General features: G+C 43.2%; 1 protein-coding gene and 2 long non-coding RNA genes across 7 annotated transcripts in view; 2 read left to right on the top strand and 1 right to left on the bottom strand.

Moving 5' to 3' along the window:
- POU6F2 (POU class 6 homeobox 2) overlaps positions 1-27,640 on the bottom strand; it is a 424,404-nt gene that overhangs the window by 103,351 nt on the left and 293,413 nt on the right. For all 4 annotated transcript variants that reach the window (XM_072965442.1, XM_072965444.1, XM_072965443.1 and 1 more), the window contains one exon: positions 5,905-6,254. In XM_072965442.1, the coding sequence (XP_072821543.1) occupies positions 5,905-6,254 (350 nt within the window). The remainder of the gene's footprint in view (positions 1-5,904; positions 6,255-27,640) is intronic.
- On the top strand, positions 364-5,086 carry LOC140697590 (uncharacterized). 2 transcript variants are annotated; one of them, XR_012074741.1, is made up of 4 exons: positions 364-557; positions 1,424-1,662; positions 4,530-4,588; positions 4,741-5,086. It is a non-coding gene; the product is annotated as an uncharacterized lncRNA (long non-coding RNA). The 2 variants fall into 2 exon arrangements; XR_012074742.1 differs by lacking the exon at positions 4,530-4,588.
- Positions 24,073-26,907, top strand: LOC140697589 (uncharacterized). The gene is made up of 2 exons (XR_012074740.1): positions 24,073-24,529; positions 26,741-26,907. It is a non-coding gene; the product is annotated as an uncharacterized lncRNA (long non-coding RNA).

Here is a 27,640-nt window from a genome sequence, read left to right as displayed (position 1 = left end):
AAAATGAATGCAAAAAATTCATGATCAACAAAATCAGTGTTGGCTGGCTTTTTCATTTGCTTGAGACCCCTGTACGGCTCAATACTGTTTCTGAGCCTACATTTTATAAGGTGATACTTAGTTCATCATAGATTTTTGGCATTCATTTTGATGCTTTAAAATTATTGTGTTAAAATAGTACCTATCTCGATGACTGGGCTTGGGGGTGAACCTTGAATTCTGCATCTGAGATGAATGCCTCACTTGTCTTATCTTAGACTTGGTCCAGGCAAAGAGAAGCCTACACAACAATCCAGCCCTGAGTAGACCAAGTTCTATTAGAATTTACAGTGGTCACAAAGGGGTTATGTAAATATGCTTGCCAAAGGCAGCAGAATATGCCACCCCACAACATGCGACCTTGGCATGAGGATTCTTCTGGGCTGAAGGCAACTGAGAATCAACAGATGCAAGAGAAGCTCTCTGCCATCCTCCTATTTTGCCTAAAAGCAGGACATCAATTTGTAAAAGCGTTGCCACTGCCCCCCACCAGGAAGGACAGTGGTTAATTCCTGGAGGTAAGTCTAGATGACAACAGAGGGGCGCTTATCCCCTATTAATTTCCCCATCTATTTACTTTTCCACAATTTGCCAATCCTGAAATCTCATAGTCCTTTCCTTTGTCTTGTCACGTCTCTAAAAATGTATTGTTATTTTGTTAAGACACTACAGAAGCCCAAGTTCTAACCACCCTGTTGAGTTACTCATCACTGGGTGCTCCCACGTGTACGTGTGATGTGCATGTCCTAAACTTTTGTTTGTTTGTCTCTTGTTAGTCTGTCTTTTGTTAGGCTAATTTTCAGGCCCTCAGGTGGAGAACCTAGGATGAGCAGGTGACCCCTGCACCTGTATCAGTCACCCACCTGAGTTTAGGTGGGTGACACAAAACTCCAAATAGAAGGGTAGGAGTTCTGGAAAGTATTTAATTTTACTCCCTCCATGTATAGGTGAAAAAACTTAGACCCACAGAGCTTTGACTAATATTGGATTAAAATGATTAAGATGAACTGCCGAGGAGAGAGGGGGTGGCTGCAGGCCCCGGAACTTTTTTTATAGAAAGGAGCCATGATTGGAGACCATTTGCTTGAAAAAGAATGGAAATCATGTAGGTCTGACCACTTCCGGAGGGCTTGGGCTCTTAGTTTTAAAAGGGATAAATTTGGGAGTTTGAGATTTGCAAATGCTAGCCACTATATATAAAAATAGATTTTAAAAAAACCAGATTTTTTCTGTATAGCACAGGGAACTATATTCAATCTTGTAATAACCCTTAATAAAAAAGAATATGACAACAAATATATGTATGTATATGCATGACTGGGACATTGTGCTGTACATCTGAAATTGACACATTGTAACTGACTATATTTCAGTTACAAAAAAGGGATAATGGATCACTCTCTCCATCATTCACACACTTTGGTCTGTAGTACTGAAAGCTTGCCAGCGGGAAAACATCCCAAATGAGAAGTCAGGAGGCCCGGCCCGCTGCATAGCCGAGGTGGAATTTGAATGCAGTCTTACTCCTGGATGCCTGAGTGGTAACAAGACCTTTCCCTTCGCAAACACACATGGTTGAGAGCAATTTGACGCTATCTCTCAAGCAGCTTCACCTCTGAGAAGGTGAGCAGGCCCCTCATTCCTCATATAAGCACGGACAGCTCTCTCTCCCCTAACTGCTTCCACTTATCTCTCCCCACCACCTCCCCACTGCCCCATTTTTTTTTATTATTAAAATGTGCAGTACAACAAGAAAAGGAAAAAGATTATCCTGCTTCCTGCCATGCAAGACAGTATGCAGAAGGCCAAGGTTAAATGCAGCATTTGGTTTCTTAAGCTTCTCTAATGCATAGGTGTGAAAAAGCAATCTGGAACCAGGGTTTACAGCGGTGACTCTCTGAGGATAAAAACTTGACTTTAATTTGGACTCTCCGGTTAAGATAAATTCTGCTTCGGCTATCATTATCCCACTTATGTTTGTCTTCCCTGTCTTTCTACTCTGCCACCCAGCTGGGTGGGAAGAAAGTAACCTGACCTTGAAGAATACTCAGAGAATTTTCAGGACGGTCGGGTTTTTAATAGTCAATAAAATTCTAGAGGCCAACCAGCATTTAGATCATAGACTTGAAGACCTGAAATGGATCTGAAAGATCATACACACCAGATGTTTAACAGATGAAGAAAATGAAGTCCAAAGAACTTGTCCAGAGTTGTGAGTTACTTAGATGCAGGGTCAGAATGAGAACAAGCCTGAAATTCTCAAGATCTCTCTTCCCATGGTACCGTGACTAGGCTCCCACCGTGCCCGGCTCACCCAGATCACTCATGAATGAACATACTAGGGCTCTTATACCATCTTTGGAATTTCCTTCGGGCAAGTTAAAAACTCCCAAGAAACAGTCTTGAGAAAAACCACCTTAAAGGTCACAGAAGGGAGGTATTTCCCCATTCTTAGGCTTTTGGGGTCTTTATCCAGATCAATATCAGATATCGAAATTAAAACTGTATATTGTTTTTTTTCTCCCCAGGAATTTTTCTGCCCATGTCTTTTCTCCAAAAACGTTGCTTCCACTTATGTTTCTCATCTGCTCCTACCCAATACACTCTACATTTCTAGTTTTAGATTCTGGTGCAGCTTGGGGCAGGTGGCTTAGAGCAAAAATAAGGAGTATGGATGGATATCCATCCTAGAACCTAAAAATTCAATGCAATTCACAGATGCATTTGGTTTTCCCACACACTGTTTCCAAAATTTCACTTTGGGTTTTATACTGAAGTCTGCTTTACTTATTTATAGCGACTGCCTGGCCCCTGACGACCTTTGCACTTATAATCCCTGTTTAGAACTTCTCTCCTCATCCCTCCTGAGAATAAAGTCGTGGGTGGGTCTGGGGTCTCCTAGAAGATTTTAAAGACAGGTTTCCAGGGGCCAGGCTTCTGGGATCCAGCTGGATCGCCAGTCCTCCTATAACCCTGAGCAATCCAAATTAGTTCTTGGAGGTGATGAAACTTCAGACTTAGATCTGTCTTGAAAGAACAACGTGGTTTTGTAAATACAATCCATTTCCTGGAACTGAGTAAAAGTGTGAAAAAAAATTATGTTGTATATATTGCAATATTAGAGAAAAACCTGACCAGGACTATCTGGAGAATTTAATCTAGGGTGTTACTACCCACCGGCACTAATAATTCTTTTTTTTTTATCCTGAGAAATGATCTTGTCAAATAAACCTACACAATGAAACCACTTTCATTTATTATTATTTTTTAAGATAGAATAGCATCTGTACAGTTCTAGAAATGATGATCATCCTTCAAAAAAATTTTTTAAACAAAAAAACCTTCTGAATTACTGGCTTCCTCTGACAATCTAGGTTGCGTGTTCTAAATTAATGTCTCTCAGACAGAGTTTGAAGACCATGAAAAGACAAAGCCCACATGAAAATAAAGAATTGCAAAATAGAATTTAAGCTGTCATATATGAAGTTTGTCGATTTTCACTCTTATTAATCTTCAAACAAAACCACTTCATTCTAGTTCACAAAGATCACTACCTCTGAGAGTTAACTATCTTTGCAGTTTCTTTTAAATAGTTTTTTCTTTTCTCTCAAAAGTTCAAACATTCGATGTTCCATCAACTCAAAAACCCTTCAGCTAATGTAGGGAAAAACAATATTTCAAAACCAAGGCATTCTCCATTTCCTTTACACATGCCTAAGGTAAAAGAAAAAATCCTTTTATCCCTACTGAGGTAGATTTATTCAAAATCAGTTCTCTTATCTAGCCAGAAATATTTCTATAAATTTCATCAAATCACTCCTTCAGTGGTCCTCCATTAGATACACAGAAGGTAATTACTTCATTAATGGACTTATTATGTTTATAAATTAAAAATCCAGCAGTGAAAAAATAGAATATTTTCTCAGGGTTATAAAGAACTAAATATGGCTCTGAGTCTTCATTCGTTGCAAAAACAAAACAAGGCGGCTCCTGGATTTCCATGGGAAATCATCAGGAGAACTTTTCGAAAGTCTCTTCACAGAATTTATTTCCATGAGGCTGAGTGGTCAGCTCATCTAAAGTCCTGTCATCGGCCATTCAAATGGGTTGTCTGTACTTGTGTTTCACAGGCTGATAGAGATTTATAAGTTGTTGACAGTGTTCAGAAAAGCCTGATGTCCACAGAACTCAAAGCTTTCACTCAATCGTACGGAATACTAGACTATGCAGGGTAACTGGGGACAGAGTGAAGTAATCTCACCCTTGGCGGCAGAACAAGTGTTTTTCTTTGCTAATTTCACCTATTCTGATGACTCTGATAGAGGAGGTGTTTAATCACATGGTACGAAGGTATATCTAATTTAACTGCTCTTAAAAAAGCATTAAACCCATTCTTTGGGATAACAAGAGTGGAATTCCAAATGCTGAAAACATTTGGATTGCTGTCATCATGCATTTGATAAATCTGATTATACCTACTCTCCCCACAGCTATCAGGCGGACAGTGAAGACTTTTCTAGCCTGTGTTCATCTCAGTCTTATGTCAAAGGTATTATGTTGTCTCATAATGATAAGATAAAAAAAAAAAAAACCACACACCTTCAAACCCAACTTGGGAAACTGTTCAAATTTAAAATAGCCATGATCCAAGTGCCAAAGAAAACAGTATTACTCATCTCACCCAAATGTTTTCATTTCCAGGAAAATTTTGGGCCAACCCTGAGAAGCCAAGCTCATAGAAACGAAGTTATGGGACTCGCCTTGCTGTTTGCGGACCCATCTATCTTGATTCTGTGTACTTTGCTATTTAGGACCCAGGGTTAACAGTGCTGTGGTCCTCATCGGGTGGGGGGGGGGGCAGGACTGATGGCCACGAGTGCCCCACCATCAAGGAGGGAGCTGAGTTAGCATTTGAAATAAGTGCGTGGGCTGCTCACCCTGTGGAAATTTGTGACTGTCCTACAAACATACTAACCCATCTGAAATCTCGCGGGGCGAAAACATCATTATGTAAATAAAAAACGGAGCTATTCATTTCTGGATCTGATGGGTTGACATCATCGCAGTTATCCTTTGAAGCTAATTTATCCTAAAGGCATCTAAGTGAAGGACGAGTTTCCGAACTTTAAGGGTATATATTCCTGAATGCTCCTCCTCATTGCTCCTCAGTGATAGTAGATTAAAGATGACATTTCATGATTAGCTTGAAATATCTATTTTGGATGCCCTCAGCTTCACAGCATTGAAGTAAATCTACAGAAGTTTTATGATTTTTATAAAGATGCATATTTGCTGTGGTTCTCGGGATGGATTTAGAGTACTTGTTAGTCCGTGGAGTCATGGTTGGAATCTGGGACGTAAACCGAAGCTTTCATTTCTTGACCCTCCTAACCTCAGAGAGTCTTTAGATAAATAGAAACAAAAGAGCACCAAGTACTTAAGGTAAGACCCTGCTGTATTCATAATAGAGAGAAATAACCACCATGCCTCATGGACAGGAGAAGCGGTTCTCCACGGGGCTACAAAACTCTGCTAGTAATAATTTTAATTGGATGCTATCTTTGCTGCCTTCAAAAAGTATCATAAAGTGGAGTTATTACAGGCTACGAGTGCACTTACAGTGCTGGCCTCTCACAGGAGGAAACAGACAACATTTATCCTTTGGAGGGCAACAGCAATGGGCTTCTATTTGTTTCGTTTACATGCGTCCCCAGTTGCCTGCTACGGCTCCCTCTTCCCTCCGCCTGAGATCAATTTGAATCAGACGCCGCGGAAGCGAATGATGCTAAGCTTGGCGGGGCCTCGGGGGAGGGCGCCCCCCGGCGGCCAGGCCCTCTGTGCCCTGCGCGCGGCGGGGAGCGTTACCTGCAGAGGATTGGGTGGCGTGAGCGGCGACGGGAGGCCGTGTCCTGGAGACTGGCTGGCTTTCTGAGGGGGGCTGGCGCTCTGCGGAGTGGGAGACGCTTGGTTCTGGGTCTGGGGGTGGGCTGGCGGCTGCGGGGGCTGCGCGGGAGGAGCCGGCAGCGGCTGGGAGGCGGGCGGCGGCTGCTGGGCCTGCGGGGCGGACTGGGGCGGCGGCTGCTGCTGGGGCTGCGGGGGCGCCTGCGGGGCGGGCTGCGGGTGCTGGCTGCCGGGCGGGGCGGGCGGCGGCGGCTGCTGCTGGAGCTGCTGGAGCTGCTGGAGCTGCTGGAGCTGGGAGTTCAGGGATGAGGTAGCTACAAGGAGAGAAAGGGAACGTGGAGCTGAAACCGACACGTGCAGTTGAAACATACACGACCCAGCAGCTTGCTGCGGCTTTGACAGCCTGTCCCGGGCGAGCAGGCGAGGCTCTCCTTTAAAAAAGTTTACCCCCTCGCCCTGCGACCCCTTCGTACTTCAGAGGATTGTGGGCCTTTCTTGGGGAAAATTTTAAAATCCAGGGAGGACCAGAATGTAAAACACCAGGCAGTACTTTCAAAGGTAGTGAGCCGTGCAAGCCAGCGGCGTGTATACGAGGCTACGAGGCTCTCTTCCAACCTCACACTGCTTGGGAAATACACTTCGACTTTCAAGATTTGGTTTAGATTTTTAAAGTTCAACCCACTTAATTCTTTTGGCAAATGCTCACGGCGTGAAGAGGAGAAAGCTAAAGTGTCTGTAATCTCCTTTTCATCATCAGTACCGCTAATGGTGTCATTTCCACTTGCGGCTTCAGACCTCTGCCAGTTTGCTTAGACATGTGAGTCTCAAGTTTCTACAGATTTTTAAACAATTTAAAGGTAGTACATGCTTCTCAGTTGTGCAGAGTCAAAAAGCCTGAGTCTGAATTTTTTGCCCGCTCTTCAAGGGGACAGAGGCCTCCAGATGGGAGGGGTTATAGTCGGTGACTGTGCCCTGTACACTGTGGTGACTAGACACATTGGCACCTCAAGGGCAGGCCAGAACTGAGAGGATGAAATCATCTTTCCAGATTTCCGTGTTCCATGAAAAGTAAGAGTTGGTGGGATAAGCTTGTCTTAAAACCGAGCTCACTAAATTTGTTCTCATGTGCCCACCTACCCCTGAACAGTTTCTGCAGCAGGAAAACAGTTTGGCCAAAGAATGATCTAGAGAAAATTACTACTATAAGCTCACTTCCTTCTTTGCCTGAATATCAGTTTAAACGCTTTCTAGTAAGCCTGCAAATAAATACAAAGGTCAATGTTGAACCCACAGGCTTTGGCTGCTATGTTATCTTGCTCCTTCGCTGCCTAGAACTGATCAAGGTCTCCAAAGATAGTAAGTCCTGTTTGCAAGATGACACTAGTCTCAATTTTTAAAAAAATGCTCCTAAAAAAAATTCTAATGGTTCTGTACAGTGACATATCATATACCCGCCTTCATGCAACAAAAAATGTTCTTGAAAAATACATGTACATTAAATCATGAGTGAAGAAATTTCTTTGTAAGGAAATCAACCAGTGATTATTTTTGTAAAACGAAGAGTCATTTTGTGAAGTATGTTGAACACCGGCTAGGCTCTAGTACTGTGTCTCGTAATAGGCAGGTTTTAACAAGGAGCGTAGTCCTACCTTTAAGGAGTTTATAGTCTATTTGTAGAGATGAGATTAACTCATTAGAAATAATCAGGCTTGGGGTGCCTGTTACAGAGTCCTGCTAATGGTAGATGCTTGATACATATCAGTTAATTGCCTAAATGGTCCACAGTGTGGAAACTGATCAAAAGAGCCAGGAGAATCAGGACAGAGGTTCCTCTGTGGTCTACAGAGGCCAAGACAATGTTCACGGAGGATGTGGAACCAGAACAGAGAGTCGAGAGAGTGAGGTCTCTACCCAGCAGGAAGGAAGAGAAGACATTCCAGGCTGGAGAGACACTCAGATGACAGCATGGTTTAGGTGATATTTCTGAAGGACAACGTGGAGAATGGACTGCCTGGAAAAGAGGCGCCGGGCAGTTCTGATGGCTTTAGAACCTAGTGAAGGTGGAGAGCCTGTCTTTGAAAGTGATAGGAAGATGGATCACTCCCAGTTCACCTCTGGTGTAACTTAGATTTTAAACATATAATCAGGTTTGTCTAAAGCAAGGCAGAGCTGTATTGGTGAAATGATCGCTTGACACTTCCCAGGGGCACCGAACACCAGTTCTGTGCTCTCAGGCTCACTGACGGCTTCCATGTTGGACCATTTGGGATGGCAAGTCCTGATGAGGTCAGTGAATTACTCTTGGTCTGTTCAAACACTCAGTCCAGTGTGTTTCCTGCCTTGCACGTAAATCCAGAGTGCTCTGGGACCCTCTACAGGTAGAGACAGTGTGTGTGAGAGAGGGCTGGAAAATACCCGGTCAATGGGAACTCTCTGAACTTTCTGCTCAATTTTGCTGCAAACCTAAAAATTCTCTAAAGAAATAAAGTCCATATTTTAAAAAATACCCAGTTATTATACTATTTATTAGAACTTTAAGAAAATGATCTGGTTTTGGTATTTCCCCCCTCCCTGCTTCTGTTGTACAAAACCACATTTTATTGAAGATAAGGGGGCCCAGCTCAATTCTGACCTCCCAGAATCTTCTGCAATCCAGAGGGTCCTCGGGTAATGGGGCCTGATCTGTCCTTTTGGTGGAGTTATGGACTTGGGAACCTGATTGCATCTGGCCTCCTGCCTGATTCAAATCAAGCCTGTCCTGATTCCTTTCTGGTGTGTGTGGGGGGGCACCTATGTGCTTATTGTCATGGTTGACTTAAATACCGTACTGTTTCATTTTGGTTAGAAAAGCATTTATCTAAAATCAGCATTTGAAAACAGGAAATAAGACTAGGCATATTGGCAGATAGATATTGGCAGATGGGTAGGTGCAGCAGACCCTAACCTACTAATGAGACGTGGCCCCAAATATGTCTTTGTTCCTTTCTGTTGGTGAGTTCATATTGCTTGGCTGTGTCTTTCCCCTAACTGCATTTTGCCTGGAAAGGCATTAACCTACACTAAACCTCTTTGAGTTGCAGGAACTAATTTGACATCTGCAAGCAAGAAATGATGGGCAAGTAAAATATTTTCGGGCAGGTACTGGATGCAAAGAAAAGCAGGAGGGGGTTGTACAAGAATGTAACTCTGGTCTAAAAAATGCCAAAGGCACCCACACAATAATATGAAAATAAAAGTAAAGAACTGCAAAAATACGGAGCCTCTAAATGGCTCTTTGTATAGAGAATACTGAGATACCGGCACAAGTTAGGAGGGTCCAAGGACATAATTAAATGACAGAGAATGTTTACGGATAAAATGATGATTGTTGGGGCTAACACTTTGACCCTGTGCATAGAAGATTAAAGATTTTACTTTCTTCCTTTGTATTTATTTCCTTTTATGATTATTTCCTCTATGTCCAGTTACTCCATACTCCGTGGACCAATGTTCCATGTAAAATTTAACTGCAGTAAAGTAGGTATGAAAGAACTTAAAGAGATGCCCAGGATTTACATTAGAACATTTGAAATGTTAAAAACTTACAATTTTGAAAAAGAAACACAACAAAATCCTGTCAAACTTTGAATTTCCTAGAGAGAAGAGAGCAGTAGGGCAAAACCAGTGGGTTGGAACTTGCTGAATAAATCATTTAATATGACAAAGGAAAAGTCAAGAAGCTTGCATTTCTCCATTGGTTCAGTTTCTCTGTATCAACTGTAAATTAGGAAAAAAATTTTTCTTCTTTGGGTTCTTTGTTAAAGGTGTTCTCAGGAAACCACCCATATAAACAGAGTCACAGCAAAGAAGTATCAGAACTATATTGGATGGGATTTACATAAAATTGCTTCTAAGACAGGGAAATGGAAAGGAAATACACCCTATATACCCGCACATGGAGAGCAAGTCCATGGACGATTCTGGAGAAATACAAACGTGTCTTGTACTCAGTGAGGCACTGAAACACCCGGGGAGTCACAGAATGCCGAATGGGGCTCAAATACGAAAGGAAGTGTGAGTCTTAGAAACGTGCTCACCTTTGTTCACACGAAATACGACATCAGACTATTATAATCATTCTACTTGGGGGATGGGCATTAGCATTTTCTGGGACTTTCCAGGTTCAGACAGATGTGGGCCTGGTTGGCAAAGTGGTGGCTTGGGTTTGAGAGTCTGCTGGGGAAGAGCACAAGCTGAGGGTGTGTCTGGGACCTGAGTCACCTCATCACAATGGATGTACAGAGGGGAGAGTCCCGCGCTTAGGAGAAAGGCAGTGGCCAGGGTTTATCATTGAAAGTGACCAGGAGTCCTGCCAAGAGCATGATGGGAATGGCTGTTCAAACCCCTCCTTAGCCCAGTCCCCTGGGGCAAGCCTGGGCCTGGCACGGGGAGGACCACTGAGCAAGACCGCAAAGGGCAGTCTTGGAAGTATGATGCTAATTGCAAGAAGCCAGATGCCAAAGACCACATGCTGCACAGTTCCGTTTCTATGGAATGTGCAGAAACAGGCGAATCGACAGAGACAGAGAACAGATCAGTGGTTGCCGGGGGCGGAGGGGAGGGAGGAATAATGGGTATGGTATTCCCGGGTGGGGGTGATGAAAAAGTTCTAGAACTAGATAGTGGTGATGGTTGGACAACACTGTGAATGTACTGAATGCCACTGAACTGTACACTTGAAAATGGTTAGAGTGACCAATTTTATGCTATGTGTATTTTATAATAGTAATTAGTAATAATAATAAATAATAGCTCTTTCTCCATATTCGCACACTGGAGACCAAGCCACACTGCCTTGGGTCGCCACGAGGGGAGAGAGTAATCCTTCCCGACTCTGCGTGGCTATGTAGTTCCCAGGACTAGGGCTGTGCCTGGCGGAGCAGAGGGAGAGAGGTGGCCAGGGGCCCGGGATCCGGGCAGGAAAATGCTGTGTCCACGGGAGAGGGGAGGCACAGATCTGGCAGTGAGAGCAATGGGTTGCTGTCCAAGTGGACTGTGGACTTAGTCCTGAGCACCCATGAGACACCCCTCTAGAAATCCTTCCGAAGACTTGGAAGCTGGACTCTGTTTGCAGGTGGGAGGCAGTGATGGCAGTTGGGGTTCAAGATAAGATTGTGCTTCATAGAAAGCACTTTCCTTTAAAATGATGATATTAATGTTTCAGGACAACCGCATGGATAGATGTTACCATTGCCATGGCATACGTGCAGATCTGGGGCTCAGAAAGGGTCAGCGAGCTTCCCAAGTTTACACAGCTAATGAGCACTCTGGATGCTCAGTCTCTGGTCTGTCACTCCCGAAACGTCTTTTTTTGTTTTGTTTTGTTTTGTTTTTGGTGGAGATACTGGGACTTGAACCCAGGACCTCATGCATGCTAAGCATGCGCTCTACCACTGAGCTGTACCCACCCACCTTGCCCAAAGCCTCTTAACAGAATCACTTGTACAGATGGGGCAACCTGTTTACCTCTGAGAGTTGGAAGAAAGGCAGCCGCTCACTCACAGAGGGCTGCCCTCCGTGACCCTGCTCTTGAGAGGAGGTGACACAGCTTCCCAGTGACAGAGGCTGATACGAAGGTGTCTGCTCAGTGATGAATTGTTTCGCTCCTGGAAAAGTGTGTACGGTTGTACCTCTGTCCTCCTGCAGGCAACACATTTTTTAAAGCCTGCTGATATGAAATGTAAATGTGCATTTTGAGGATAAAGATGCTACTTTGAGTGTGCGCCATGAGTTATTATAAGAACAGGGACACGGGGTAGCGGGAAAGGAGGGGAGAGGTTTGAGCGGGGATGGGAGGTGGGGAAGGACCACAGCATGCTTTATTTGTGTCACAGGTTTGCCTCGATGGTGAGAGAATGTTCCCTCTGCACTTAGACATTGGGCGGCAGCAACACTGTGCTCAGCTGGTGGCATTTTAAGGAGAGTTAACATCAGCTTACATTGTCCATAGAACTCTGTGATGTGTTGTCTCTTGAGTATTGTCATGTGGCAGCGGAGAGTTCTCCAAATGGATCTGTCCCTTAACTGGGGACAGTTACTCCCAGATCAGCCCCCATCTTACAAATCAGTGGGCTCATGGGTCACTGAAAAGGAAACCCAAAGTCCCTGGTGTATGTAGCCTTTCCCTCCCTAACTCTGTATTTCTTGTCGCCTTTTTTTGCCCACTAAAATCCCCAGAAGAAGGGAAAAAAAAATGGAATCTAGAACAACCCAACCAGAGGAATTTGAGTTGATAAATTGGACATCTTCCCTCCTCCCAAACTCCCAAGTAATAACATCTAAAGTACCTGAAGCAAGGATGTAGGTCAGGACCCCTCCCCAGTGCCCTCATTAAGGGCACCCTCAGCCTGCACTGGGGGACGGAAGTTTTGCAAAGTAGACAGAAACAGCGTGTTGGGGACTTGGGATTTTGAAAAAGGGCAGAAGGTGAAAACTTTCTGGAAAATTTGCCTTTATTTTTGGCAACCATGCCCAAACAAGCGAAGCCAGTGCTGTCTCAAAGATTACGATGTATAACCATCTCACATGTGGTCCATTATCAGCTCCAGAAATATTGCTAAATGTATCTTTCATCTGTCATTTGCTTCTTTTCCATTTAAGGGAGAGACCTAAGTATCTCTCCAGATGTCAGGGGAAAACAGAGAGAGAAATTCTTCTAATGAAAACATCCCCACAAATTTCCAAGTATCGCCTGAACCACACAAGCCTCTTTCTTAGGTCAGATGTTTTGACCAACTCTATCTCAAGTGATGGACCAGAATCACCTGGGGAGCTTGTTAGACAAGTGGATTCCGAGACTAGGACACAGTCTGCGTTCGAAAGCATCCTGCCCAGGGGATCAGGAGCCACTGGCCTGGAGGCGCCTAGCAGCCCATCAGAGAGGGGAAGGCTCTTCCCTTGGCCTTCAACCTGAGTGGCTTGTTTATCCATCTCCATAACTTTGAGAATATTTCTTTTCAAAAAATGAATTTGTTCTTCCACTAGCAGAAAAAATATCAAAACGAAATCACTGGTTGGAAAGAAGAGAAAACAGACACTTGGGAATCTTCTGGTGTTCATTAGCACCTTCTTTCAGATGGTAGAGCAATTCACCATCCATCACTGCCTTTGTTTACATTCTGGGGAACACTCTTTTTTTTTTTAAATTGAAGTATAGTCAGTTACAATGTGTCAGTTTCTGGTGTGCTGCACAATGTTCCAGTCATGCATATACATACATATATGCGTTTTCATGTTCCTTTTTCATTAAAGGTTATTACAAGATATTGAATATCTTGTTGGAGCATCTTAGGTCTGAGACATAATGTTAGCTTGTAGATGCCCCATTCAGTAGGGAAGATGGGAAGTGGAGAGCAAGTTCCCACTGTAAAGCGAAGGCAAGAAGTGGTGGGGTGGTTCATCCCAGTGGGAGCTGCGCCCACCCAGCGATGGTGGTGGGAAGGAGGAGGGGAAGTGAAGACCAGAGAACTGAGCGAGGAGTCAAGAGACACCCCTGTAGCTGACGGAACAAATGGGGATTTAAGTATGTTAGTTAATGTTACAAAGTTAACTAAAAATAACTCCACATTTCTATTAGGAGGAGGGAGGGGGAGAAAGTGGGAGGCGGGGTAAGTGAGCAAAACCCAGATGCACCATAGCAGAAATGAACAGATGATACATGAAGCTAGGAAATCAAGAGTCAGAGGTAAATGGAAAGTATTTAGAAATATGCAGTAAACCTATAAGGTCTGCAGCCAGAATGGCCTTGGGGGAGTAATCCTGGGGGTGGAGACTCTAGCTGAGCTATGGTGATAGTCAGATCCATTCCAGGACACTATTTAGATTGAGTTTCTTGAGGTCCTTACACTGCGCTCTAGACCTTAAATGGGACTCAGTTCACATTGGGCTTTGCTGATGACAGCAACTGTGGCATGAAACTTCTTTTGAAAAGTCCACAATAAACGTTTGTTCCTGAGAGTATGAGGAATGCTCCCAGAGATCATTCCATTGGATGCTTGTCCCCAGATATATCCCACGAAAGGGAAGTGAGACACAGCATGTTGTATCCTATTTCTGGAAATCCACAGTGAGCATTAAAATCTTAATGACTTAGAATTTCAGCACTCAACGAAACTGATAAACCGTTTTCATCTAGCACTGACCAGACTCATTTGACCTCGAAACCCCATCATCTTGCTTTTTTTTTTTGACTCAAACTTACACGTGTGTGTGGAACTAGTATGGCAAGGGATCTTCGTTCAGGAGTAACCTGAAGGCGTAGACAGACGTGACCATTTTATACACAAAGGAAATACACACACACACACACACACACATGCACACAATGTGTATACATATATGTACATACATTGTATATATATGATGTATATATACATACACACAATGAATAATGTACACATATACAGTGTACACATATACAATGCAGGTATATGGATAATGTACATATATGCAATGTATACATACACCCAATGTATATATGTAATATATATACCCAATGTATATGTACATATTAAGTATATACATATAATTTACATACACACAACGTGCATATATGCACAATGCACATATGAAAATGCATATACACACATATAATAATATATACATGATATATATGTGATATATCAGGGTCTCTGGAGGAAGCAGGGAGCTATTTTCAGTGTAAAATGAGCTTAATGAAATTCTTCAGTTTACCCCTATTACTGCTGTGTGGATTAATCCATAACCAAGCTTATCCAGGGCTGTGAAACTGGTTAATTCATGCTAAAGAGAAATATTTGAGTATAATAAACATCCTTGGTTGATTAAAAATGTAAACAGGTGTTAAGAGGGTATGTACATATGAATTTCTTAAAGAATGCCATTTCCAGGGGGGTGGGTAGGGGTGGGTGGAGCTCAGAGGCAGAGCGCATGCTTAGCATGCACAAGGTCCTGGGTTTAATCCCCAGTACCTCTATTAAAAAATTCAGTTTTCTTAAAGGCGAAGTCTTTCAGATAATCGAGTAGGAAAGAAGAAAGAAATACAAAAAATGTTCTTGAAAGATTCAAAGATGGGAAACCCACAGAGCTGGAACTTTCTATGACTGGCTAGGACAACCTGGGGCCCAGCTGAACTCTCCCCAAGCACTGGAGAAGCATCATTGTGATGGTTTCTAGCTCTGAGGAACCTGGCTTGGACATCCTCTCCTCGAATGAGCATCTAGCATGAGCAGAGGAGGAAAATGCAGCTCCATCAAATATGAAACTTTTAAATTGAGATTTTTCTTCAGAAAAAAAAAAGATTTATATAATCTTCCTGCCTAATGTAATCAGATTTTTCAAGTCGTCTTCAGGAGATAATATCAGATTAGAACTTGTAGGGTCTGAATGTGCCTTTTGAATAAATCCCCTATGTTTCTTGGTTTTGCTTGATTGTTTTTTTTTCCCCCCATAACCTGCAGGGCACCATTGACTGGATACGGAAACATTCGCTCTTGATTTGAAATCCATTTGCTCAATGGATGAGATCAAATGTATTCATCAGACCGTCCCAACCCTCTCATAATAACTGGCTTCCTTCTCTCAAGGAGCTTGGCAGAGGCTTGGTGAAGAATACGGCTGAAACGTGAGATTCTCCCTGGGTGCCAGTTCCCCTCCTCTGCCTGCTCTCCAAAAACAATCAAGGGATGTTTGTTTGTTTTTTAGAGGTCTGAGATGAATTGTACATCACTGACTAGGCCACCCTTCCTTCTTAAGACCGTATTCGTTTCATGACAGAAAATGCATTTGGATGAAATAGGAAGTAACTCAAAGAAGTGCTCGCATAACAATTCCCCCCTTTTTTTCTCTTCTTAAATGTGAAAAAGTTATTTACATTCTTGGTGACCTCTTCTTGAAGGCCCATCCATACCTTCTAACTGGAGGTTAGAGGGTTTAAAACTACAGCTAACATTTACTGAGCTTGGTTTTTCTAGGGATATTTTAAAATGAGTAGAAGTGAAGCCTTATTCACTAAAATGAAGCTGTGGATGTAGGAGAAAGGGAGATATGTGCTCATTTTATCTTCATAGGCTAAGGAAATAATAACGTAATTTTGCAAACTTAGTGGAGAAAGCAAGATGTACCCTGGCTTTCAAAGCATCAGCGTTTGCCTTTCCCTTCCGATGGACATTTGCAGGAGAAAATGTTACAGGCCGTTCAATGGATCCTGTGCCTGGTTTAAACACAGCACTGTGTTCACTCAAATTTCTTTTAGGCTATAGACACATGGCCCAGTGCTTATTTTCATGGTTGATTTAATCCATCCCCTCTGCCAGTGTGGGGATTATTCCCTACAGTTATTCTCCAGTGATCTGTCAGTTCGAATTAAAAAAAGTTAAGTGACAAAGATGCGGTGGTTGGGTCCTTTAGGAGGCTGTGGATGCGAGGCTGGACAGCAAGAGATTTCTTTCTAAGCATCTGACTATGTTCTATTTTTTAAATTTCCCCCAGATCATCACACAGCTTCCTTACCTAGGCTGAACTTTAAACTCCATAAACAGGGGATTCAATTTTGTTCCTTCTACAACTTCTGGGTTGCCAAAAAGCCATATCGATCTTACCTTATTGGTTTTTGCTTATTTTTTGAGAAGAGGAGATAGCGGACAGCTCCCCTCACTTTACAGATGAAGAAATCTAAACTCAGACATGATTCTAGGACCATACGTATTCTAGCTTTGCTTGGCCTGCACAATAAATGACAAAACTCCCCTTAAGCTATGTCTATTTTTATATTTCGAGACACAGAAATAAAAAATATACCCTTGCCAGATTTGCAACTCTGCTCTAGAGTGGTTACCTGTAACAACTGACTTTAATTGTGTGGCAAAATGTTTACCATTTAAAAGTTCCTCCTATTACATCAGAAATATTACTGCTATTCTCATTCTTATTTCCTCTTTCCAGCTCCACAGTAGAATTCTTTAGCAGGATAATTGATATATTACATGAGTCATTCGGTTATTTTGTATTCATGTGCAAATTAGCCATGCAATTCACATAGTTTATTTTAGACTTTCATCTGTAATAAGTGAAACAAGAAGACAACAAATAGTTTTAGTGAAATAATTCATTACACTCATGCTAACCCTACTGGAAGGAAAGAGTCATCAAAAGAAGGATCCTGGGAAACTTCTTAAAAAGCAACAGATGCTGGAATATCAAACGGGGTAGAAGGTAATGTGGTCATATCACCCATGTGGGTACAAATGCTTTTACAGATCTCTCACGGATTTCTGCCAGGCTGGTTGATCTTGCTATGGGAAGGAAAGTGGCATTCTTTTTACTTCATTAATGTAGTATGGACAAAACAGGCAAACAAAAATGTAGCAGTCAGAATAGATATGTTATATTGTGGTAACAAGCAGCCCTCAAATCTCATTGGCTTAACCCAACAAAGTTTACTTCTTTTCATGCCATCACAAGTTGGCAGGGGGTCTTAGCTGAGTAGTCACTTAGGTACCCGGTCACTATCTTGAACAGGATGGTATGAGAAGGACAGAGAGCTTTTTAGGCTGGGAATTAAATGCACTGGCTCAGAAGTAACCCCATCACTCTCTCTCACAACTCACCGGCCAACACTAGTTACAGAGCACCCCCCAAAATGCAAATGACATACTCTCAAGTCCCAGAGAAGGGGACAGTCAGAAAAATTTGGTGAACATCATCTGTGATCTCCACAAAGGCATCACTCTACCTCTCAGGCAGTTTCTGTATATATTATTTTCTTCTCATTTTCATCTTCCTAAGTTTAACCTCATTATGCCTTGTCTGGATCATAGAAAGAGCCTATTAACTGGCCTCTTAAACTCTTACTTTCCCTGCTCCCTCTTTCTCTCATTCATTATTTCAACAAATGTTCTCAAGTCATGTGTCAAGTGCCCTTCTGCCAGCAGAGTTAATTTTCTAAGACATAGATGGCATGATACCACTAATTAAAAAGTAAAAAGGAGAATGTATGATAGTTTCCATTCATCAGAGAATGAAATGATAGTGCTCAGCCCATATTGGAGAATGACTGCACTGGCTGCAGCCCACCTTTCCAGACTCATTCTAACCCCCTCTGAGAACACTCACTTCTAGTTCAGAGGTAGAAGCTGGTGGTACATGTCTGGACAGAGATAAAGATGGGGTGCCCCACTCCCACACACACACAGAAAGAGGGCTTTTAGCACTATTTACAATAGCAAAGACATGAAGCAACCTAAATGTCCATTGACAGATGATTGAATAAAGCAGATGTGGTAGATATATATACAATGGAATACTACTCAGCCATAAAAAAGAATGAAATCACACCATTTGCAGTAACATGGATGAACCTAGAGATTACAATACTAAGTGAAGTAAGTCAGACCAAAAAAGACAAATACCATATGATATCATTTATATGTGAAATCTAAAAAATGATACAAGTGGACTTATTTAGAAAACAGAAACAGACTCACAAAAACAGAAAACAAACCAGGGTTACCAGAGGGGAAAGTGGGGGAAGGATAAAATGGGAGTTTGGGATTTGCAGATACTAACTACTAGATACAAAATAAATAAACAACAAGTTTCTACTGTATGGCACAGGGAACTATATTCAATATCTTTTAGTAACCTATAATGAAAAAGAATATGAAAAGGAATTTTATATATATATACATATGTATATGTATAACTGAACCACTAGAAATTAATACAACATTGTAAATTGACTATACTTCAGTAAAAAAAAAAAGAGAAACAGAGCTTTTCAAAAGTTTGAATTGGTTAATAAGATTGGAAGAGTTTACATAAAATATGCATTGTCCATTTTTCTTAAAATTATCCAGAAGTTCTGGCCACATGACTCTTGCTCCCGTAGGGAAACTGGAGCTGAGTAGCAGCCGCCCTGTGAGGTAGGGCTGGTGCCCACAGCAGCCAGGATAAATTGCTGTCCTTTGCACGCCGATAAGGGGACATTCATGGGGTGCCCTGCACATCAGTGAAAAACATGTACCTGTGGCCTCTTTTACCAAATAGCTTCCTACGGAAGGGAACTATGTTTTAGTCAGTTCTTTTTTTTTTTTTTCTCTTAATCTTCCTGTCTCCTCTCAGCAACTTGCATATAGTAGATGTTCACTCGATAATTGAGGAATAATAATTGCAGGGAATTGTAATTTGATTTGCCACGTGTTGGTTTCATCTAATTCTTTTTACCCTAACTGTGTCATGTGCTTGCTCTGGCTTGGCTCACAAAAGAGGAGATTTAACGGCAGAATTCTTGAGGGTAAAAAGATCCACTGCTCATGTTTCTAGGTGACTACATGCAAGTTATGTGACTTCTGAGCATATGAGGATCTTCTGTTAACTTTGGAGAATGTCATGCATTTATATAAAAAAATACGGCAAATTCCTATGTTCCTTCTTTATAACAGCATGGGCAAAGGTAGCCATCCTGACACATCTGGAATCATGTTTTAGAATCCTGTGGAATAATTCTGTTTATGAGATACAAAGTTCCTAAAGGAAGTGAATTAATATTTAAGGATTCAGGATCTGAAAGTGTGCTGTAGAAATCCAACATGAAATACGTGTATAAAATGTGGTCAAAGACGAAATGACAAGCTTAGAATGCCCTGAAAGGTTATCTGGAAAAACAGCAAAGAGCTTCAGGTGGGTCTGAGATGGACAGATTAAATCATAATCTTAGAAGAGTGAAAAATGTCATCACAACCCAGGCTGACCCAGATTCCACCCAATCTGGGGAGGAAACATCACAAAGCATATGGATTAAGAGGGTTTGAGCTGAAGGTCAGGTTCTTAGTACGTCCGGGCTAGCAGGATGTGAAAGCCAGCCAGGCATAACAAGCGCTGCCCTGCTAAGGGAGCTGGCAGCATCGCAGTGGAGATGCGGGGGCTCCCGGGTCAGTTACTGCGTCCTCACTCCATGGCTGCTCTCTAAGCCTCGCCGTCAGCAAATGCGTGCTCCGTTCATCACGGGAACTGGGCAGAAGTGTAGGATGGTTGAGCACAAATTCACTAATGCTGTTGGTAAAACAACACTTACAGGTCCTTTCTACTTCCCGTGAGTGAAATCATTAAAGACAAATCCTAAACAGGTTATAGAAAAGCTGTTTAGAGGAAAATGTGAATTCAAATTTTATGGCAACATACTAACTACTATATATATAAAATAGATAAACAACACGTTCATACTGTATAGCACAGGGAACCATATTCAATATCTTGTAGTAACTTATGGTGGAAAAGAATATGAGAAGGAATGTATGTACGTTCCTATGTGACTGAAGTATTGTGCTGTACACAAGAAATTGACACAACATTGTAAACAAACCATACTTCACTAAAAATATATTTAAAATGGTAATTACCTAACACATCCAAAAAAATTTTATGGCAACAAAGCACCTTGTAAATATGTTACTCTCTCCCTTCGTGAACGCCCTCATTGCCGCTTGCCTGGACCTACGCAATCATCTCCTATTTTCTCTTCCAATACGCCTATTTTTAAAGCACCCCTCCCACTCCCCCCACCTGCCTCTCCTCCTTCTCCCTCTGTGTCCTCCTCCTTTCTTTCTCCCCACCTTCCCTCCTTTCTCTGAGAAGCCCCTACCACGTGCTAGGGGATGTGCAGGAAGTATGAACATGAACTAGACTCTGATTCTGTTTTCCCAAAGTCCATTCATGTTCCACCTGGGAAAACAGACATGCAAATGCCCAATCATGATACAGTGCAGTATGTTAACATTTCTTCTTATGGAGTGATTTCCACCATTTCCCTACGTCTGCAAAAGAAATCCTCACCCTTTACGTTAAAGCCATTCACAATCTAGTCCCAACCCCACTTCCTGGCGTGGGCTCCGCCATTCTCCCACGTGTCACCTCCACTCCCCTCAGACCGCCTGCGTGTCATTTCCCACACACGCTTGGCTTTTTGCGTCCCTGCCTTGGCGCATGCTTGTCCCACTTCCTGAAATGGCCTTTCCCCCCATCCTTCTCTGTCACAACCCTGTACTTCTCTCAAAACCCAGCACATCTTTTGGTGCAGCCGCTTTTGCTCCCACTTAGCACATCACTGGTGCCAAAGAAATACCTGGTTATGGTACGTAAGCCTCTTTTACGCTTGTTAGCCATGCAGTGTTGTCTTTGTTGAGATCAAGTTGAGACTTGAAGGCTGAGATACGCCTTGTTTGATCATGAACCTCCTTTAGATTCTGATAAAAAATATCTACCCTTTTCCGAGAGACATGCTTCTATTTGTAAATTTAGCATAACTTTTCAGGGGATTTCAGACCCCTCTGAAGCCCATCCATAGATACCTCTTCAAGGCTAAGAACTTCTGCTGGGGGGTCAGGCTACAGATTGAGGGAAGGGCAACTGGTTTTCTCTGAAATACACAGCCCTGGATGGTGTCTGTTGATGGAGAGAGGTAAGCCCTTAGACAGAGATGTGGAAGTTCAAAGGTGGGCCACAGGTGTTTGAGGGAACTCTGGCTCTTTGATGGTTTTTGTTGTCTCAGGTAAGGTCTTGACAATTCTCAGCTATGCAATGATGTCCCAGTTAGGAAGACTTAAAGGCTCTCTCTCCCACAGGGAGACATTCTGAGCGAGCTCAGTTACTCTCTGAGCTTCACTTAAAGTCATGTTTAAATATTCTAGTGCCATCTCATTCTGTAATGGGGGCCTAAGGTGATCCAGTGGTGGCAGGTGGCAGGCACTGCGGTGCGTTGCTGGACCAAGGTGCAGATTTTTAAAGAGGTTGTCTGAGAATTAAGTGGACACCTCTTAACTCTTCATCTATGTTATAAAGGCATATGATTTTAAATAGCATTTTTGGAAAGAGCTATTGGTGCTCCATGAGTCCCACTCCCTCCAGGGGGTAGGGGCTCTTTTCCCCTTCACCTGATGTCAAGAAAGAAGGGCTTCCATGGAGTGACACAGAAAGCTTATGTCCCTGAATTGGGGGACCCATCAGACTCATGTCAGGCTTTTGCTTGGAATATGCAAAAAGGGAGAGGCAGGCTGGTTAGCTGACCCAAAAAGGAAGCGAACGAGAGATGGTGGCCCTAGTGGCTGGCACTTCAGGGTTGAGTGAGGATTTCCCAGGGGCAGGGCCTGGTGAGGCCACATGCACAAGAGAGCGCTGGCGTGGACCATCCTAGATCCTGCCTGACGGAGCCCCGTGGAGGAGCGAACAGATCTCAGCATACCTCTGTAGAGACAGAGCACCACTCACACCAAGGGGTCTATATTTGAGAGGCCAGGATTGGCAGGTTTCCAAAAAAACACAAAATCACTCTCAGAAACCGTCAACTGTTAGTATCCTCCAGTCCAGTGAGCATGAGGCCAGCTGGCTGAGTGCCAGTCAGACTGTGCCCATTTTCCTCATCTCTGAAGGGGTCAGAAACTCAAGACAGAGGAGAAGGAGCCAGAACTCAAGGCGAGGAACAGAGAGGGAGAACTGGTCGACTCCATTTCCCAAATGTAGGCTTTCTGCTCTCCTTTGGGTTGAGAGAGAGGATGTGGAAGATGAGGCGGGCCAAAACTTCAAATCAAGCTGGAGTTTTGACTATTACCTCCGTCTGTATGTTTCTTTATTGAAGTGGAGTGGTGTCTGTATCACTAGGAGAGCCCGCAGGAGCTGTGGGACCTCCTTGAGTTGTCATTTGGGAGCAGGGGAAGAACCAGCCTTAGTCAACAAATTTAAAGTGCCAGTGGGATCAAAATCAAATTGTACGAGTCTTGCCTGTTCAGTATATGGTTACACTAACCTTAGAGGAACAGAGCCTGGATTTGCTTTTTCCTGAGAGCAGACAGGTTACTTTGCAGGGAACACTTGCTAACTACTGGTTTAAGTGCAGGCGTTTTTTTCCCCCCTGTGTCTTTTCTCCTTGCTGTTGCCCTTGTGAGTTGAAGACCTTTGTTGGGGGAAAGGGTAAGCTTTCCTTTTCATTAGAAATACTCATTCAGCATTCATAATTATTGACTGTATCCTGCAAAGGCTGTCAAACTTCAGGGTGCAGAGGACTTACCTAAGGTGCTTGTTAAAATGCTGATTCCAGGCCCCCTCATCTTCCCCCCAACCCTCCTACACACATGGATTTTGAGGACACAGATCTCCAGGGAATGAGGAGCTGGCACCTTTTAGATGAGCTTCTGATGCAGGAGGTGGCTGGTCCCTATGTGAGCAGCTCTGGTTTCTACTGTGTTCCAGGCACTGTGCTGGGTGTCTATGATGCCACAGCCAAACAGGCATATTCTTACCCTCAAAAATCTAAAAGTTGGGTGGCATAGACAGAGAGCCTGCAAAATTGTTGACATATATGGACATAGATTGCTCTAGAGGGATATGCAAACCATGGGACAGCAACTGGATAGGAAAAGAGAGAGAAAACCCACTGTAAGTGCCAAGAGAGAAAGGTGTTCCTGCTGGTGTGAGAGCTGGGTTTGACGAGAAAGGGAAGATGAAGGGTGAAGTCTTGAAGGCGCCACCCACAGTGAAAGTGTGACTTGTAATTTGAGGATTCTTCGACCAGGATTCTGCCAAATGCATACGAATCAGGGTTGGCCGGGTCCTTGGAACTCATCAAGCTCAACATCACTCTTGAGAAATAAGGAAACTGAGACCTCAAGTGATTTGCTCAAGGGCACATAGAGGAAAAGGTAGGATCGCTTGTCTGGATATTTTGGATCTATCTTGAACCAATAACCACTTATACCAAGAGGAGTCTTCCATTGGCTTTGAATTCCAAGGCAGTTCTAATCTAATGGTTAATTTCCTTGTCCAAGTGTGATTAAATGGGTGAAATAATTAGGCCTCCAAAGCTTTCTTTTTAAAGAGCGATTTTACCGATGCTAATACAAGCAAGTGAAAAAAAATCCCAGTGGTAATTTATTATCGCTTAGCTTTGGATCGTAAATTATTAAACCTGAAAAATATCATTGGTACAAAAACTGAGCTGGGTATACATCTTTATTTGTTCAGGCAACACATATTTACTGAGTGCCTGCTGTGTCCCAGGCAGTGTTGCTCCCAAGCAACTCTGGAATATTAAAGAAGGGGAAATTCTCATTAGGAAGGGCTGCCACTTCCTCTGGGTGTATGCTGACTTTTCACAAACCACCAGTGAGTGCCGGCCACGTGGGCGGCCAGTTTCTAGGTCCGGCTGACTGGGAGTCACTCTTCCATGCTACTGAATTAGGGGGCCCTCCAGAAACTGCTGTCACCCCAGTGCATTCAAGGACAGGTGGAGTACCTTGGTGACATCTACTTCCTTCTAGCCTAAAGGATGGCTTCCTGCGGAGGAAGGGGAACTTTCATAAGGGGAAATTCCTGCTCTGAAATAGAACATCTTGCTTAGCCCTGATTTCTCCCTTGGGAGGATTTCAGAGGCGTCCCACTCAGATGGAGACAATCCCATGTCAGCCGGAACCTTTCATAATCTTGGGCCGTGCTGGCACGGGTACCCTCTGGTTTTGCCCCTCCCTTTTCACGTGAAAGAATTTAAACAGAGAATGGATATTTGAAAAGACTCATATCCACATTAGTAAGTTTCTCCTCTTTTTCTAATAAGCAGTTAATAAAATTTGTTTCTCCTCTGAAAGTCCATTGAGACATTTCCTCTTCCTTCAGCCACAGCAAAATGGAGCAGTGGGGTGGAGGACACGGCTGTCTGTCTTAGAAATATATTCTTGGAAAGTATGCGGATCCAAACTTGGGAAGGTGATTAAGAAAGGGAAAGCCTTTCTTAAGATGGTACCATACACAGAGCACTGTGTGCTGGACTGACTTAGTTGCTCCCAGGTCTTAAGTCTTCATGGAATAGAACACAGCGAACTCTGCAGATGTGGGAACTGTTTGGTGCTTCCCACCCCAGCTCCCACCCCGGATTCTCCCTGTACCACTGTGGTGTGACTCACACCACAACCAGCGGGCGCTGGCCGGGAGCCCCGTGGGGCCTCGGGGCTAGCTCTGTTTCCAGGTGTCTCAGCCACAGGCCTGAGGTTACAACCCTTTGTCATCAGATCTTCTTATCTGAGTCCCTGGATCCACGGGGAAAAATGTGAAAGGAAGCCCCAAATAAGATCACAGTCGCCTTGTTAATGGTAGCGTTAAAAATGGAAATCAAAACACTGTATTCCTACTGGTGCCCAGAGGGTCCCTGGCTACAAGATAAATTCAGGCCCATAAACTCAGGGACCTGATTGGTACTGCTTGAACATCTAAAACAGGAATATTGAAAAGATAGAAAATTGAATATTGAACCCTGTCAACAGATCAAGAGACATCTAAAGTTTCCACTATTATTATTGTTGCTACCATTACTACCCTCACTGCTGTTAACTTGCATTGTTACCACTATTATTATTATTAATACAGGGTTAAACAGAACATGAATTCAGGGAGGTCCTCCTCAGTCTGCTCTCAACCAACTTCTCCCACCTTAAGTGGCAGGGCTTCCTCACAGGACAAGCACAGCCGAAGGAAGAAGTAACAAATGTGGGGCGAATTGGTTCACCCAATCTTAGGTCTTCGGTCTATAAAATTAGAAAAATGAGGGCCTCCACGTGGATGTCATAAAGCTAAAATGACAGTGCATGTAAAGCGCCTAGCACAGTCATCCACAATGTAGGACCACCCAAACTGATCTCTCGTTCTGTTCCTTTCTCCCTAACCCACCACTCTTCCTGCTACTGGAGGCTCCAACCTGGACGGAAGTTAAGAGATCTATGAGGTTAGGTGGGGGAAATGGAAGGAGAAAGAGGAATGGAATAAAGAGGGATAAAGGGAAGGTGCTCTCCTAGGAAAGCAGGGTTGCATTGCTCCGGGAGCTATGATGAGAGGCTGTTGGTACAGGGAGGCGGCCTCCCGGAGGGATGGAGGAGAATGGAAACTGTCCATGAGCTAGTGAGCATTTATTTTTCCAACAATACAGAGTAATCAGCCTGAAAACACCAACTAACACAATCAGAAAGCTTACTGAGCATTCACTGAGTACTTACTACGTGCCACACTCAACCTCTTACAACCCTTGTAAAAAAAACCCGGTGGTTAACTTGCTCCGATGGCTTAAGGACCTGTGCAACGTCTAGTTGCAAGTCAAGCCGGGAAAGTCCTTCTCAAAGTGACCTAGGTCTGTATGCAGCTCTGGAAAAAATTAGCATCGTAAATCACTGTGGAAACATTACCAAATGGAAAGAAGACTCTTCCAGATGGTTTACACAATTAGAACAGTGAGCCTCCCTCCAAAGTCCTAACCTGTACACAGCTATCCCCAGTCAGTGATGACTGGGAAACACAAAGCTTTCTCGCCGTGGCTGCAGAGCAGGAGGCTCAAACCAACAGTACCATAAATCTCAGCCACGGAAATGGTACAAAACAGTGAAGAATTGTACTTAAGACCACAGAGGTTTGGAGTTTTGTTATTTTATTTTATTATTATTTTTTTGATCACCCAAAGTTTGATCTGGACCATCTTTTGGAAGGTTATCACTGCTGTGGTTTCATGGTCAAAAGATGTTTTAAAAAGTTGCCTACTTTAAAGTTCAGAAGGCTGATTGTCATCATTTGGGCTTAATATGGTGCATTTCTAGAGACCTATTTGGAATAATCTTTTTTTTTTTCTTCAGAGCCTCAAATCTTTCTAATGTCTTTGCTACAGTTTGTTTTATGTATCCTATAAAACAAAGTCATGATTAATTCAGCTTCCAACTTTCTAGTTCCAATAAGCTTTTCTTCTGTTTTGTTTTTTATATAGGAATAAAACTTCCAAGTTTTGACAGTTGCAATGAACATTCCTACGAATTCCACATCTTGTCAACTGGACTCAGAAACAGCAATAGCCACACAACAAGATCTGATTATTAGGAAAATGATAACAACAAAATTGACATGCAAACAAATAAAAACATCTCTTTCACCCTCTTCCTTGGACTCCCCAGCAAGAATGTGCCCTCTCTCCGATATGCCTGGAACGAACTCAACTCTCTTTAGACTCTTTAGTTTCTTCTCCTAAGGTCTTTTATCGCTACCGCAGGGAAATGTAGCATCTTGCTTTAACCAAGGCCTACATCTAGCTTGGAGAAGTTGCCTGGAGGTCCTATTAATGAAGTCAGGACTTTCAAAAGAAATACGAGGTGGCCTGCTTCCTCAATTACGGTAAACAGATTTCTTCCTCTTGGCATTACTGCTGAATAGTAAATCTCTTCAAGATAGGCCAGTCAGCCAGCTCTGCTGGGATCCTACCCACCGGCAGTGCTGTGATTCAAAGCACAGCCAGGAGAAACTGGGCGAAGCAGCCTGGGGACCTGCAGTCAGGAGAGCTCCAGTCCCCGGGTGTGACTATCTGCAGAACACCGTGGCACACAATGGAACGATCGGAACTGCGTGGACCACGTGACCACGTGGGTAGAGCATCCTGGAATATCACAGCCGGAGAGGAACTCCGGAGATCTCTCTAAAGGAGCCAGACTAAACTCACTTACCCAGTGGGAATTTCTCCCATGGGGTTTCGGTCAGAAAACACCTAACACCTGTTTCACAATCTCTATCGCCAGGAAACCTCCTCCGCATTCATCTGGAGGCCGGTTCCATCGTTAATTCTCACTGTAAGGTGCTTTTCTTGGAGAACTGAAGTTGTCCAAATTCTATTTCTGCA

Source organism: Vicugna pacos, chromosome 7 (assembly GCF_048564905.1).
Source record: "Vicugna pacos chromosome 7, VicPac4, whole genome shotgun sequence".
Classification (NCBI taxonomy): Eukaryota; Metazoa; Chordata; class Mammalia; order Artiodactyla; family Camelidae; genus Vicugna; species Vicugna pacos.
The sequence above is the reverse complement of the archived record's forward strand: the minus strand, read 5'-3'. Positions and strand labels throughout refer to the sequence as shown.